Raw genomic sequence first — 16,706 nt, forward strand, 5'->3', positions numbered from 1 at the left:
CCTGGCATCAACTCATCAACCTCTAGCATAAACATGTCAAAAAACTTCATATCTATCATATGTATGTGTGTCTCTAGGGAGCAGACCTGCTCTACCTCGGCCTCCAAAAACTCTGAAAACACCTTTTGTGTCGTGCTAGAGCACTGTCGCTCTACCTCTATCTCTACAAAGTCTACCTGCATGTCCCGCACAGCTATATGCTCTCTCCTAAGCATGATAAAGATCACTAGCAAAAGAGACAGGTCTCGGCTCTTGGTGAATGCATGTCAACAACAAAATTGAGACTACGTTTCCTCGAACCTCAGACACATGCATAAAATATACCAGGACTCTATGGGCTCCTCTAACAATCACTAGTGAACCATAATGCATAGAATACACCAGGCCTCTATGGGCTCCTCTAACAATCACTAGTGAACCATAATGCATCTGAAAAGACTGCTCTCTACGTAGTATCTGGCAACCAAATTCTGCTAACTGTCTCACCGAGATCAAGTTCTGTTTTAGCTGAGGAACATAGCGTACATGCCGTAGCGTGTATGATGCACCACTAGGCAAAGACAAACAAACGTCTCATGCACCCTCTATGTCAAACACCGAACCATTGGCCAAGTGCACACAGCCAAGTCTCCCACTAGAAAAAAGCGTTGAACGAGTCACGATATGGTGTGACATAGAAAGAAACATCGCTATCTAGTAACCACTGTGGAGAAAGTGTGCTATCCATAGAAAAATCTGCAAGAGGTACACTCGAGGCAAGCATGACATCACCATCACTGGCATAGACTGCCACTAGAACTGCCTCTCTAACCTGTGTCAAAGATGTATCTTCATCTCGCATACATCTATGTTGATGTCTCATACGTCTAAAACAACGACACCTAATGTACCCTGTGATCAAGTTCTGTTTTAGCTGAGGAACATAGCGTACATGCCGTAGCGTGTATGATGCATCACTAGGCAAAGACAAACAAACGTCTCATGCACCCTCTATGTCAAACACCGAACCATTGGCCAAGTGCACACAGCCAAGTCTCCCACTAGAAAAAATCGTTGAACGAGTCACGATATGGTGTGACATAGAAAGAAACATCGCTATCTAGTAACCACTGTGGAGAAAGTGTGCTATCCATAGACAAATCTGCAAGAGGTACACTCGAGGCAAGCATGACATCACCATCACTGGCATAGATTTCCACTAGAACTGCCTCTCTAACCTGTGTCAAAGATGTATCTTCATCTCGCATACATCTATGTTGATGTCTCATACGTTTAAAACAACGACACCTAATGTACCCTGTGTGATCACAATGCCAACAACGCAAGTATCGGCAAGATCGAGACCTCCGTCTCTCATGAGCCGTCACTGTAGACTCAATTGTTCACATATCGTGTTAATATGTACATGTTAAAAGTAGGAGATCACTCGACCACTGCGCTAATCAAGCCTAAACCAACTAGTAGCTCAATAGTGATAACTTATAATCTACATGCCGTAGTCTCAAGCTCGAATATGCGTCAATGTGAGAACATGAAGCAAAATCAAAGGAAACCTATAACCACTACAAGCATACCATAAATGCACTCTTGCGAGAGTGGATACAAGAACACTAAACCTGTATCCAAACGTCAAAGTGAGAGTAAACACTCGATCATTGTCAAAGTGGGAATGTATCGACCACTGTACAAGATGGCATGGCACTGCAAACTTTTATGGCAAGGAGACTTGGGAAAAACGAATAGAGTTTCCTTTGCAAATTGAGTCAAAACTCAACGCAAAGCGCAAGACAAAAAACTATAGATAACTGCCAGAGTGGGAGTCAACTTGACTGCTAAACCATCAGAGAGTAAATTACGAATACACATAAACCATAGCGAGAATATGGGAAAATTACGATAGAGTAAAAACTGAGCAAAAACTCAAGTAAAATCTCTACCATAAACCATAACACTCAATGCTAATGAGTAGAAATGCCAAAATGGCTCCACATTTTCACATACAATGGCAATCGGCACTCAACGTACATCAACGGAGTGATCGTGCATAAGCAAGCGCCAAAAAAGTTGCAATCCAAAAACTTGATCAATGCAAAAATAATGCTCTCAAGAGAGCTCATTGGCACTTGAAAGTGTTCACCAAAATGCATGTACAATAGGCATCAACCATGTGCCATCACCATATACAAACCATCCACAAAGACCATGAATCCAAGCACAAAATCACTGCTAAAGTATCATGTGAAAACCTGTAAAAGAAGCTCCACTTGTGTGCTCCAAAAAATCGCACCTCTCAAGAGACCACTCCGATGGTGTGTAAACGCCTCCGTGACTCTTTGCCCAAATCTACCAAAAACCCTTAAACCAGAAAGCTTTGTATAAGCTTAAATTTCATCCTCAGCTCAAAATTAGCTCTTTTGAGGTGCAATCACAAATTCAAATGTTAACCCCCCCTTGGATTCACATGTGTATATGTAAGACTTGACATTTGAATGTCACACCACCATTTTATAACCATTTACCCCTCTTGTGTCAAGGATACCTTATTTTGAATCTTCTTCAATAATTTTCTTGCAACCTAGCCTCCAAATAGCTCCTTTTGGTACTTTGCCACAAAAAAATTGTCGACATTGAAACTTGCAACTTTGATTATGATACTCAAGTCTTCTATGCGAGCTTTGCTCCAATGTAAGGACAAACTACTTGCTTGTAAATTTACTTGTGATATTTTCTTACTTTTGGTTGCTCTTGCAACTGGCATTTTGGTGACCCATCTCATAGTTCTTGAGCAATAGCTTTCATAGCAAACAATTTCAATCATCTTCTATTGTGTCTATCTTTTGGAGATGTTTTTGGCCCTTTATTGGACAATGACAATTTCTGGGTTTGATATGGAGTTGCAAAAGGAGATGATCCATAACCTACTAAAATCGTCCAAAACTATGTATATAAAGGTCATTGTTGTGAAGTTTTTAGAATGTAAACAATTTTTACATACCTAATTTCTAGCATTATTGTATCAATAGTTCTTTAGTTCTCCATGCCAAATTGCTAGCAAAAACAAACATTGCTACATGCTCTCTATAAGAAAAATTTGACATATCATAACGCATCTTAAGTGTCTTATGGAGATTTTTGTTGTAGGGAATAAGTGATCTTGCATTATTCCCTGTGCTGATGAAGTAAATGCTATTTGAAATCATTCGAGCGCATTAATATCTTGTTATTAATCTGTCAAAATATATTAATAACTATTGTTTAACGTGTCAAGGAATGCTTATGCACTTTGCATATATAATAATCACAATATTGTCCCCAAAGGATTGGTCCCACGGTAAGGCTTCGGCCTCTCAACCTACGGGTTGTGGGTTCAAATGCCCCAGTGGGTCACCTCTAGAGGGACACCTTGTGATCACCATGGATTCACGTTGCTAGGGCTCTTGCCCTTGGACACTCGAGTGCATCCTCCTCCTTGGGTTACCCGAGGAGGTGTTTCCTAGCTGGTGGCTACGACAAAACTAATGCTAAAAATCATCTGCCTCCGTTCAGTCATTTTCATGCTTTGTAGTATAATCTCATGGCTTTAGTAAAATCTTTCTTCTGTACCACACCGGCCGTTGCATGTGCATTCACCATTAGGAAAATAAGCTGCCCTGTTGCATTGATCCCACATTGCGCACCCATGCATCAAAAGCATGCTTTGTGGTATCACAACTGGACCATAAATATTTGAATTGATCCACAAATTATATCCTGGCATCTTTCATGCTTTGCTCTTTATCTCTCGTGGTTTCAATGTCTTTTTCCTTCTACAGTATGCCACCTGAAATTTATGCAAACCGTAAGCTGCTTCAGTCCATTTAACTAGCTCTCTACCTGTCCAAATGCTAAGCCTTCAAGCTTCTCTACGACACCTTGACCTTTATGCGCACCAGGAACGATATGTCCACGAGCATTTGCCAATACACTATCATGAAAACTCATTGTGTCTTTGCTTTTCCTTTTCCATGGCTCCAATCCCTAAACATGATTATAGTAAACACAAAACATGGATACCTGCTGACAAAACACTGATGCAAGGAATTGTAGTGGTTGTGCGGACTTGCAGACCTAGAGGACATTCACAAGAAGTTTTAGACGGCTTCCCTTTTGGGAAGGAGATCCTCTTTCCCCTGTTTTTCCCCTAGTGTTCAACATCATAAGCTTCTGCAAGCTTGTCACCGCGCACCTAGCTAGGTGCGGTTGGGCTAGCCTACACATCATCAACATGGAAAGGAAAAGTTCCTCAAAAGGCCAATCTTCTGTGCTTCCATATTTATAAACTACAAAGAGCGACAGAAATACAATGTAGCCAAATTGGTATCCAACTTGCCTTTGACTACCGTAACAAATTTATCAAGTCAATAAGGGAAGTCTATTAAGCTTTTAAGCAGTCCAGCTACAGCTTGTTATGTTCCTTCTTGTCATTATGCACCCTCAAAAATGAAAATACAATTAACAGGGAAACATTCACAATTTTATAGTACAAATCTGATGCTTTTCCCCATTGGAAATCACATAACTTTCACGTGCTTGTTCCAGCAATAGGTAGGTCCAGATGTATCCACTCATTTACACCGTTTTTAAGGTGGTACACGTTTGTGAACCCAGCTTCTTGCAATTCATATGCAGCTTTCAAGGATCTGCAAAACATCTCTCTCTCTCTCTCTCTCTCTCTCTCTCTCTCTCTCTCTCTCTCTCATATTTCTATTAGTTTTGAGACCCTCAAGACGTCCAGATTGTGCTGATTCTGCAAAGTCTAGAAAAAAAGACACAACTAGCCATATGGCATAAATAAGAAAAAATGTATGGACTGAAAAAGGCCAGGGGAAAAAAACCCTCTCTTACAGAGTAAAAAGTCCCGTGTCACCTATGGAAGAGGTTACAACTGACTCTAAAAGATAGGAGCTTCCCAGCAAAAGTACATAGATAGCTACACCACCAAAAGAGGGTCTAGCAAGGTCATTTCAAAACCAGCAAGGCAACCCACAGCACAAAAAATATCAATGTGAGGAACCACTGGTTCAAAAGCACAAGTGGAGGCTCTCATCCATCCGAACCCATCACACACACGCGCGCGCACACATTTTTTTGTAAATCAGGTTTGATTAATTTACAAGTGGGAAACCTCAAACCGAGGAAACCCCACGGAAAAGAGGGGGTACAAAAAGCGGAGCTGTATGATGCTCCGAGGGCTAGAAACAGTCAAAGTAAAACCTGTATGCATAAAGAGTGATATCCCCAGCCTTAAGCGAAACGCAGTGCTTGGCCAAGCAACAATTTAAAATAGGGAAACAGAGTAACGTCAGTGCCTTGAAACATCAAGAAGTTGCGATGGTGCCAGATGGCCCACAAAACAAAAAAAGACTTCAAACTGAGACTGCGGAGACAGAAGCATCCCAAAAAGGAAAAACCGTCTGTGAAAAGTGGCAAAAGGAAAACAGAGCCGAAGAGCAGCCGACACTTGTCGAATGAAGGATCTGGAGCAACGTCAATCCCACCGTAAGTGTGGCACAGTCTCCTCCATTGCACGACATATAGAACAACAAGAAGGTGCAATATGTTGAGCATGCAATGTACTGCCCACAGGTAAAGCTCCCACCAAACAGTGCCACCAAAAAATACAATCTTCAAAGGGGGATGACTCTGCCAAATGGAAGACAACGTGCGTGTGACGTGACACATCCAACCCTATGTGTCCGTGGACAAGCTACAGCATGATCAGGGTTCAGTCAATCCAGTCAGTCTAGATTAGAAGTGATCTGGCACTTTTGTGAGTCTATTCGTAGACCGTGCATGCCCAGTCACTTAGTGTAGATGCATATCCTCTGGTTGCACACAGCATGATCATAAGCATTCCCAACAAAATCCATCAGAATCAGTCAGGAGAATTTTCCGATGCATTTAGCCTATTTTACCTATTTTTGACATTTTTCACTTATTATTTTTAAGTGACTTTTGTTGGAAAGTAGGTAGGGCAATTTTGCTAAGTTTGTATATTAGCAAACTAGAGCTAGCACTATTTGGCAGAAGAGGCAACAGGAGCCAAGCTCAGCAGGCAACTTCTCAACAAGACCTTGGTGGTTTCCCCCTCCAAGCAAGAACCTCCCCTAGCGTTTTCACCTTCAGCATCTCGGCGAGGACTTTCCCAAGCCTGGCGTTTTTGCATCAGCATCATCGCCGCAGTACCCCCTTGCCTAGCGTTTTGCATCAGCAAGGATCGCCAAGAAGAATCAAAGCAAACAAGCTAGCGTTTTTGGGAAACCAGTAACCTAGCGTTTTTGACCTGCATCAGCCTAGCGTTTTCAGCCTTTATGACCTCAGCCTGCAGCATTTTTCGGCATTGAAGCACCTGCAAGTTCAACCCTAGAAGAGTAGCAGATTCAGCCCGGAAAGATCACCGGTTTTCAGCCTAAAGAAACCTCAGTTTTCAGCCCTAAACCTGCAGATTTTCAGCGCCAAAGACCCACAAAAAACAGCCCCCAAATCAGTGTTTTTGGACTAGTCGCAGATTTCAGCCCATAGCGTTTTTGGACAGCATTAGAAAGATTGCAGATTTCAGCCCTTAGGTTGACTTCGTCATCACCGTCGTCATCGTCGACATAGCCTAGACTTGCATCAGTCTCATGCATTCCATTTGTACCAATTTGTGCAATCATGAGTAGACCACTCTCGCCAACGAGAGTGGGGCCTTCGGAGGAGGGTTTTACAACGTCTCTAGGGTCGTATCTCTCTTCTCTCTCTGTCTCTCAGTCTCATACACTTGCACGCACAATGCCCATTCACTTTGTGAGCATAGCACTCTCTCATTAAGAATGGAAGTCTCTACCTTCCATAAGAACAAAAGGAACCTTGAGCACAATTCGGAGCACTCATCTTGAGCAAAGCGCAAACAATCATTCCGCTGCACCTAACAATGCGCCTCCACCAAAAAGATGATTTAGAGAGTGACCACAACTGATTGCCATGATGCACAATCCACGAATCAGATTGAAGGAGAACGTAGACACTACCAACTGAAATGCATTCCAAGTTGACATTGGCAAGATCCCAATCCAGACAACCGGAGTCTTCATTCAACAGAGGAACGGGAGAGAGATCACAAGAATGCGAATTTCTCGCCAAAGAGGAGAATAATGAGGTCCGAATCCAAAAAGAGACCTCGCAGCAGAGAACAAAAGAGCAAGGCCAGTATCATCTAGCACCTGATGCACATGGCATATCCCTTTTCGAGAAAGAAAATAAGCTTGACAAGGAGAGCGTTGAACCGAAGTAAAAGAGAGCCTTGCTCCAATGTAGGCTCTCCAATCGGAGGACATCTAGGAATGTGCCCTTCAAGCTTGCCAAAAATGAATAGGTTGGTTGCCAATGACCAAAGGACGGAATGACAATATGCGCACACAAATGTGATACCATAAGCGACCAAGGTTGCCGTTGTGCTAGCAAGACCAGCACCAGGGTAGCTTTCCACAACCGTGCTAGGTGCTGAGGTGGCATAAACGTGCCTTGAGCTTGTCTTGGAAGTCGGCCCAATTGAAAGAAAGGGACGCACCTTAGTCGTCTTCCTCTAGGTGCGCGATCAATTGTGCCACTTGCCATGCGTGGTACCAATTAATGGCATCACCGGTAAGGTACATGGCTGAAGTCAAAACCTTACTATTTCTTGTCTTCTTAGTTGTCGCAAAGTAAGCATTAAATTGATGCAACCAAGAGTGAATAATAGTAGCATCCATCTTAATAATAGTAGCATCCATCTTACCGTCATACTTGCTACACGTCAACTTCTCAGTGACGGGATTGTTGGAGTCCGAATCTCTGCTTGAGGTACTTGATGAACTACCCGCTTTCGAGGTAAGTACCTGTAGGACCAACTCTTGCATGCGTTGGTCTCTCTGCACCTCATGCTCTAACTCCAAGGCTGCTCGTTTATCTTCGGCCACCAAGCGCGCTTGCTCGCGCTCACACTCTAAGGCTAACCGTCTTTCTTCGCGCTCCCGGTCCAATTCTGCCTTTCTTTCTTCGCGCTCGCAATCCAAGATTGCCTTTTTTTCCTCGGCCGACAAGCGCGCTTGCTCGCACTCGCGATCCAAGGTTGCCTTTCTTTCTTCGCGCTCGCGATCCAAGGTGGCGCGTTGCGCTTCTTGTTGTAACATCATCTCCATCATCGTCTTGACCAAAGCCTCCATAGGATTTGGTGCAAACCGTGGCGTAGATGGGGAAGAGGGAGGGTCGGAAAAACCTCTTGGTGGAGAAAATTCTTCTTCGCCACCTCCATGCAAAGTGTCCATTTCTCTTCGGGTGATGACCATACACTGAGATCTTGGGTACTTCAGTTCACGAGGAACTTGGGTTCTTGGGTTCTTGGATTCTTGGATTCTTGAGGTTCTTGAGTTCGTGAGGTTCTTGAGGTTCGTGAGGTCTTTCTTTAGCTTGCAGTGTGTGTTAGAGAAGGCTTTTCTCTTACCCGAGCTCGACTCTTCCCTGCGAGCGCACCCCTTGGCGGCCTTTCACTCACACGAAGGTTGCTTTTTCCCACCTCATGTCGATTGGCTGGCCGCTAACTGCACGGTCTGCTCTCAATGAGTGAAAAGAGGAACAAGGGGAGGCCGGACAAGCCCTTCTTTCTTGGGTTACCTGTCACTCTTCAAAAACACGATTAGGAATCGACACGCCCAAGTGGACATGGGTTACGTGCGACCACAACAAGCAAAAAAAATTATGTGGTTCTTTCCTTGAGTGATAGAGAACACTACCAAAGCTCTGATACCAATGTAAGGTGCAACGAAAGTGAATGTTGAACTTTGCTCAAGATGAGTGCTCCGAACTGTGCTCAAGGGTTTCTTTTACTACGGAAGGGAGAGCCTTCCGTTCCTTTAGTGAGAGAGTGCAATGATCACAAACAAAGTGAATGACATTGTGAATGAAGGTGTTGAGACTCAGAGAGAGAGAGAGAGAGAGAGAAGTCCGAAATGTAGTCCCAAAGAACAATATCAAAGGCCTTTTCAATGTCAACCTGCAAGACCATTACATCCTGCTGAGTGTATTTCGCATATCCATGCCAATGATGATATTAGCTAGGTTATCGAAAATTTGACAACGGTGAGGAATGAAGCCATATTGATATTGATGTAGGCCATCATACACGAAGCCCTTGAGGCAATCAACAAGCATTTTAGCCATCAATTTATACACCACAGGCATGAGCGTAATTGGCCTCCAATGAGAGGAGAACTCTTCACACAACACATGCTTGGGTATCAACTTGAGCAAGCCTTCTTTCCAAGAGACGGGCAATGCTTGTTGTTCCCATGCCGTATTCATCATGAATAACAAGGGCACCTTTAGGTCATCCCAAAACGACAAGAGAAATTCCACAGTAAGACCATCCCAACCAAGACGACCCAAGTCAAACAAGCTGGCACACAATTACGACTCAGTGAAAATGGCTTCCAAGTCTTGAGCCTACTGTAGCGAAAGAATGGGAGTCACATGCGACAGGAACAATTGACGCGCCTAGCAAGCTTCTCGTGTGGGAGGTAAGGGAGCCTCAAAAAGCTTGCCAAAATGCGAGTGTAGAGCCTGAGCCAACTCTGGTAAGGAAGAGGTCCACTCCTCGGATGGAAGTTTAATTCTCTTGATGGCTTGCGACTGCCGAGAATGATGCAAGTGCTGGAAGAATTCTTTCGAAGCACAACCTTTATTAGTAAAAGCCTGTTGGCGAGCGCGAGTCTGCCACTTTGCCAATTTTCTCTCATCATTATGACGTAACATAATGCGGGCAGAAAGCAACTCAGTCAACTGAGGCTCAGTAAGAAAAGAAGTGTTGGCCAAGTGCATCAAACTTTGACAAGTATCGTTTGCATGCTGAATTTGGTCTCGCAATCGTGACAAATAAAAACCTCCATAATCTTGGACAACACATTGAGCGCGCATAACAAAGCGAACCCAGGCTGTGTCCATATCAAGATGCATTTGTGAAATCAAAGGCGGGATGATATCTCCAATCATAGAGCGGAAAAGGTCATGCTTAAAATAAGCATTATTGACATGTAAAAGACGCTCCTGGGAAGGGAGCCGTTAGCAAAATCATACTACTGCATATTAGATTGAGCATTATATTGAAATGAGAATCCGAGATCATCCGCATTCAGAAAAGGCCATAAATCCAAACAATTATAGCTCAATATAAAATGATCCCATGATTGGCGTTCCACATAAAGCGTATGAGAGTGCCCAATAGTATTGTCTGCAATATTCGGAGCATTATTAAAATCCCCACAAAGAAAATCATTGGAACGCCAAGAATACAAGGAGACGGCACTCCACAACCGTGCTTGATCAACAGACGTTGTGTATGCATATAATCCCCAAAATTCAAATACTTCCCCATTAACAATACATTGGACAACCATTGATCTCCCATCCGGGTCATTGAAGACCAGAGTCGGGAAGAGCTCATGCCGAACAAGCATAAGCACTCCACAAAAACCAGCCGATCCTACATAAGCAATCCAATGACCCGAAAAATAGGAAGTGAGTCCGGCAAAATGGTGTTGGTTATGCTGTTGAAGAACAACTATGTCCGCCTTACATGTATGTACATAGTGCCAAGTAAGTCGCCACTTGTCGTGGTTGCATAATCCCCGCACATAATATGAAATGCAATTCAAAGAACTAAGCATTCTCTACAGTATATACAATGGGTAACGAAACAATAAAATGAGACTCAAGCACCGGTGCCCATTGACACATCCTCATCGGCAGTGGGCACATGAGGTGGCACCGCATAACCAGGACTAGGAGTACTCAAAACAGGGGCACCATGCAATGAAGAGGCTTCCCGTGTAATCACTTCTTTATAGGAACGAATGACTTTATCCCAGGCCTCAACCAAAGAATTGTTATCATTTCAAGGGAGCTTTTTTTTAGGAACATTTTTCAATGGGGGCACATAGTTACGAGAAGATGCCAAAGTGTCGGATTAGGAACACATTCTTAAGTCCTCAGCGGAAGTTAATGTTGAACTTTGCTCAAGATGAGTGCTCCGAACTGTGCTCAAGGATTCCCTTTACTTACGGAAGGGAGAGCCTTCCGTTCCTTTAGTGAGAGAATGCAATGGACACAAACAAAGTGGTGAACACTGGGTGAACACTATGAATGAAGGTGCATGAGACTGAGAGATAGAGAGAGAAGAATACGACACCAGAATGTTGTCAAAACCCTTCTCCGAAGGCCCCACTCTCTATGGCGAGAGCGGTCTACTATTGATTGCACAAATCTCTACAATGCTTGGACTTGGCGACGATGAGGACGACGACGAGACGGGCTGAAATCTGAAAATGCTAAGGGCTAAAATCTGCAAATCTTTATCTGATGAATTTTGACTCTATGTCGGTGATGATGTCGATGGTGACTGCGACGACGACGCGCTGCAAACGCAGATGCTGAAATCTGCGTTTTCCGGGCTGAATTTGCAAACTACGCTGGATCTGACCGTGCGGCGAGGATCTGCTGCGGGGAGGTGAGATCTGCGAGGTTCGGGACTTGTTCTGCTATGACTAAATGCTGAAAACTGAAAACGCTGGTGCTTGTGGGGTTCCGTCGCGGTGGATCTGCAAAATGCTGAGATGCCAGGCTGATGCAAAACGCTAGGGCTGATTTTGGTTCTGATGCAAAAACGCTAGGGGTCTGCTGGTTCTGCTGCCGCCGGGGCTGATTTGCAATGCAAAAATGTCAGGGCTGGTTCTGGGTGAAAACACTAGGCTTGCATCCGCAAAAACGCTAGGTCTTCTGTTTGGGGGGGGGTCTTGCTTGAGAAGGTGCATTGTGGATATCTGGTCCCTGCTGCCTCTTCTGCCAGAAAGTGCTAGTGCTAGGTTTTTTTATATACATGCTTGCTCATTTTGCCCTACCTAGTTCCCAACAAAAGTCACTTAAAAATAATAAGTGAAAAATGTCAAAAATAGGGAAAATAGGTATATGCACTTTAAAAATGCTCTTGATGGGTTCTGATGGAAATCTGATGATCATGTTGTGTGCAACCAGAGGATGTGCATCTAGTCTAAGTATCTGGACATACACGGTCTGCGAACAGACTCACCAAAGTGCCAGAACACTTCCTAATCTAGACTGACTGAACTGAACTCAACCCATGTCATGAAGTAGCTTGTGCACGTACACATAGGGTTAGATGTGCACGTGACAAAATTGCCCTTCCTACAAATGCCTCTACAAACTTATCTACAACTGGCCTTGCACCCACATTTCTCATTGTCACCTTATTTACATGTTGCATATCCTCAATAAAGCCTTTGAAACCGGAATAGGCCTCAAGTTCCAAGGTATATGAGGGATAGCGAAGATCACCATAGGAGCAACAATGGATGGATCAACACACCCTATCTCATGCGGCTCGAATGCGAAAGCCTTTCCATGTTTGGCAAGCATTTCTTCAAAGCATATTCTTTCAACCTCTGTCAAACTATCCTTGCAACCAATCTTTAACTTCTTCAAAGTATCATGTGTAAACTTATGTCCAATCTTGCTCGGCTCACGAAGACTAGGTTGCAAAGCAGCTTGATCCATCTTACCCGTACAGTCTTTTGGTAGAGGTAATGCCATTGGTTTCACTTTCTTTGCCACAGACTTGTACTTAGTCTTCACTCGTACATCAACACCTTGAGCATCTTTGAAATCCTCAATGACTTTGTACATTTCTATTGAGCATACTTTCACGACCTCACTTCTCATACGCAAATTGTAATCCACTAAAGACTCCAAGTCTTGCATAGTATCCACAAACAAACACTCATCAAACACACCTGCAATGCATTCACCAACTTCTATCAAACCATAGGTCATCAAACCCTTCTGTACACTATTTACATGTTGTCGTTCATCCTGCTTTAAGTCCTCACACTTTGTAAAAGCAATAGATCCATAGTCTGTTAATCCTACAAAACCTGTGGAAAACGTTTCCTTTGCATATACATCATGCGATAACTTTTGAACTTTTCTCTTCTTGTACCGTTGCAATCCTGCTCTACAATGGTACATGGACAAAACCCCATATCCATGTAGTCCTTGATTTCTTTGCTTATCTTTGGCAAGGGTTGCTCTCGAAGGCTTTCACGGTTCTTTTCATGGTCCACACAAACAGTAAGGAACTGTACTGCACGCTTCCCATCCCTGCTCCTTATCCTAGCATAAGCTGACCCATGTCCATGACCTTGGTTACCATGCGAGAAGCAGTGATGTATGGCTGCCCAAGGATAAGAGGGTATGTAGACATCTCCTGTACAAAGAAATTCTGGTCATCTTTCACATCCCCTATAGTCACCTTTACATTTGGACAAGCTCTTTACAGCTCCCCTGATGAGTATTAGGTGCAGCGGAATGAATGTTGTATTTTCTCAAGATTAGTGATCTTTACTGCTCAAGGTTCCTTTTAGTTCTTTGGGGAAAGAGAGAGCTTTCCGTCTTGTAGAGTGATTTGGTCACGAACAAAGTGAGTGGATATTGTGCGTGCAAGTGAATGAGACTGAGAGAAGGAGAGAGAAGAGATACGACACCCGAGAGGTTGTAAAACCCTCCTCCGAAGGCCCCACTCTCGTCGGCGAGAGTGGTCTACTTTGATTGCACAAAGGTGTACAATGCGTATGCAATGGACTGATGCAATGGGACTATGCCGATGACGACAACGGTGTTGACGACGACGACTTGATGGCTGAAATCTGGGATCTTCTAATCGCTGAATTCGGGGACTGTTTCGGTGGCTGAAAATGACTATTTTGGCTGCGTTTTCTTGGCTAAAAAATGAGGTTTCTTAGGGCTGAAAACTGATGGTCTTTACGGGCTGAATCTGCTACACTTTAGGTGAATAATGCCGGTCTTAATTTGCTCCTGAAATCCAAAAACGCCAGGGGCTGAAATTGGTCCTTCTGTCGTCGGGGTTCTGCAAATGCAAAAACGCTAGGCTGATCTGCTGTGTCGTGATGACGCCGGGGCTGATCTGCTATGCACAAATCGCCAAGGCCGATCTGATGCAAAAACGCTAGGTCTTCTGTGGAGAAAACGCCAGAGTAGTCGCGGGGGTTGGTCTTGCTGAGAAGTTGCCTGTTGAGCAAGGTGCTCCTGCTGCCTCTTCTGCCCCTAACTGATGCTAATGGATTCTGATGGGAATTCCGATGATCATGCTGTGTGCAACCTGAGGATATGCATCTATGCTAAGTGACTGGGCATGCACGGTCAACAAATAGACTCACAAAAGTGCCAGATCACTGATAATCTAGACTTAACTGAACTGACTAAACCTTGTTGTGGTGTAGCTTGTCCACGGACACATAGGGTTGGGATGTGTGACGTGACATCCCCTCCTTTTAAAAGTGAGGTACTGGTACCGAACTGTATGGCGTCGAGGGAGATCGCCAACAACATCCGGAATCCTGGAAGGGACTCTTCGTCGGCCCACTCTGTTGTGTGGGTCGAGCGGTACTTGAACTTCATAAAGGTTTGTAATGCTTGCTTCTTTGGGCCGCGCCGAAAGCGACACAAATTCTTCTGAATCTCCTTTCTTACTTCAACTTCGTCTAGAATCCTGCTTCTTTCGTCTTCAAGAATCTCCATGGCTGAAAATTCTTGAAACCATCTCCAATACAAAACCATGAACATACCCATTCCATGTAAAGCGAAGGAAAAAAATATTGTCTTTTCTAAAGACTGTGTATGCAATGTAGATGAACATAGAGACGGAGTGACAACCCGTTCATCGAACACATGCAAACAATGGATCTTTTCTGTTTGATCGAAATCAATCAACTGTGGCAAATCATAATGGAAATGCCCATGCTTGGTGCTCATACTATCATGTGCTCTTTCGGAAACTGTGTCATGCCAAGGAAGAGACATGGAATGTGACTTCCTGACATACAAACTTTTCAACTTTTCATGAACAATCCGCATACATTTGTGCTCATCCATGAGAGAAACGTGCTCAACATACAATATGTCATGCATAGGAAAAGGGATCACATAACGATACTGACTAAAACACGACTGAAACACTCGAACAATGCGTGTGTATCAATCATGAGAACACACAATACTTCCTGTGATGGTTCTTTGGACCAAGGCTCGAGAGCCAAGATCGGTTCTTCCTGAAGGGGTTCTTGGGACCTAGGCTCGAGAGCCAAGATCGATCCTTCGTGATTGATCGAATCTGCAACGAGGTTAGCTTCGCTAGAAAAAGCATCCACTAACACATCATCCTTGTGAACAATCACATCATCTTCATGCCACTCATCATGCTTGTCTTTTTCATCCAAATCATCATGCAAATCATTATCATTCAATTCATCATGCTTAGCAATATCATTCAATTCATCATGCAAGTCACGGTCAATCAAATCATCATCATGCTTCACACAATCATGCAAATCCTGTGTGTCATGCTTGGGAGAAGAAGAGACTGAGAGTCTCCTTTTCCCGATCTTGTGTATCATGCTTTGGAGAAGAAGAGACTGAGAGAGTCTCCTTTTCCCGATCCTGTTTCATTTGTGCCTGTATTCGAGAAAAGAGTCGCAACATCTCTTGCCTTATTGCTTTGTTCTCGCGATCAAACTTGGCTTGCATTTCTTTGTTCTCTCGATCAAATTCTGCTTCTCTTGCTTTGGCTTCCAAGCGTGCTTGCTCGCTCTCACGCGCTATGGCAGCCATTCTTTCTTGGTACTGGCGCTCTATGGCTGCCATGTCTTCTTCGTAGGCTTTTCTTTTTGCTTCTCTTTCTTGGTCTAACTCCTCCATAGGAGTTCGTGCAATCTTTGTCGTAGATGGGGAAAGGTCGGAAAAACCTCCTAGTGGGGAAAATTCTTCTTCGCCTCTCTCATGCTCATCACCTCCAAGCGAAGTATCCATTCCGCTTCGAGTGATGACCATTCTGCAATCGTGGGTTCTTGTGGGTTCTTGGGTTCTTGGGTTCTTAAGTCCACAAGGAACTTGGGTTCTTGGGGGTCTTGGGTTCTTAAGTTCACGAGGAACTTGAGTTCTTGAGGTTCTTGAGGTCCTTGATTCGTGAGAATCTAAGGTTCTTGAGTTCTTGGGGTCCTTGATTCGTGAGAATCTAGGGTTCTTGAGTTCTTGGGGTTCTTGAGGTCTTCTAAGTTCTTTTGCTTGCAAACCGCGTTGAAGAAGGATCTTCTCTTCACCCGAGTTCTACCCTGTTCTACGGGCGCACCCCTTGGCGGCCTTGTGCTCACACCAAGGTTGCTTTTTCCCACCTCACGTCAATTGGCCGGCCGCTAAGTGCACGGTCCGCTCTCAATGAGTGAAAAGATACACAAGGGGAGGCTGGACAAGCCCTTCTTTCTTGGGATTCCTGTCACTCTTCAACAAAACACGATTAGGAATCGCCATGCCCAAGTAAACTTGGGTTCGTGCGATCGCAACAAGCAAAAAAAAAATCTTGTGGTTCTTATGGTTCTTTCCTTGAGTAATGCAGAACACTTCCAAAGCTCTAATACCAATGTTAGGTGCTACGGAATGAGTGTTGTATTTTCTCAAGATTAGTGATCTTTATTGCTCAAGGTTCCTTTTAGTTCTTTAGGAAAAGAGAGAGCTTTCCGTCTTGTAGAGTGTTGTGGTTACGAACAAAGTGAGTGGACATTGTGCGTGCA

General features: G+C 43.9%; 1 protein-coding gene across 1 annotated transcript in view; it reads right to left on the reverse strand.

The window, feature by feature from the left end:
* Window positions 1–4,345: 4,345 nt before the first annotated feature.
* The window catches only part of LOC147447172 (rhodanese-like domain-containing protein 14, chloroplastic), a 47,359-nt gene continuing 34,998 nt past the window's right edge, over window positions 4,346–16,706 (reverse strand). Inside the window, exon 6 of the mRNA XM_086523042.1 lies at window positions 4,346–4,679. Coding sequence (XP_086379168.1) covers window positions 4,562–4,679 — 118 coding nt within the window. The 3' untranslated portion in view covers window positions 4,346–4,561. The remainder of the gene's footprint in view (window positions 4,680–16,706) is intronic.

Source organism: Adiantum capillus-veneris, chromosome 11 (genome assembly GCF_014529385.1).
Source record: "Adiantum capillus-veneris isolate H3 chromosome 11, ASM1452938v2, whole genome shotgun sequence".
In the NCBI taxonomy this organism is placed as follows: domain Eukaryota; kingdom Viridiplantae; phylum Streptophyta; class Polypodiopsida; order Polypodiales; family Pteridaceae; genus Adiantum; species Adiantum capillus-veneris.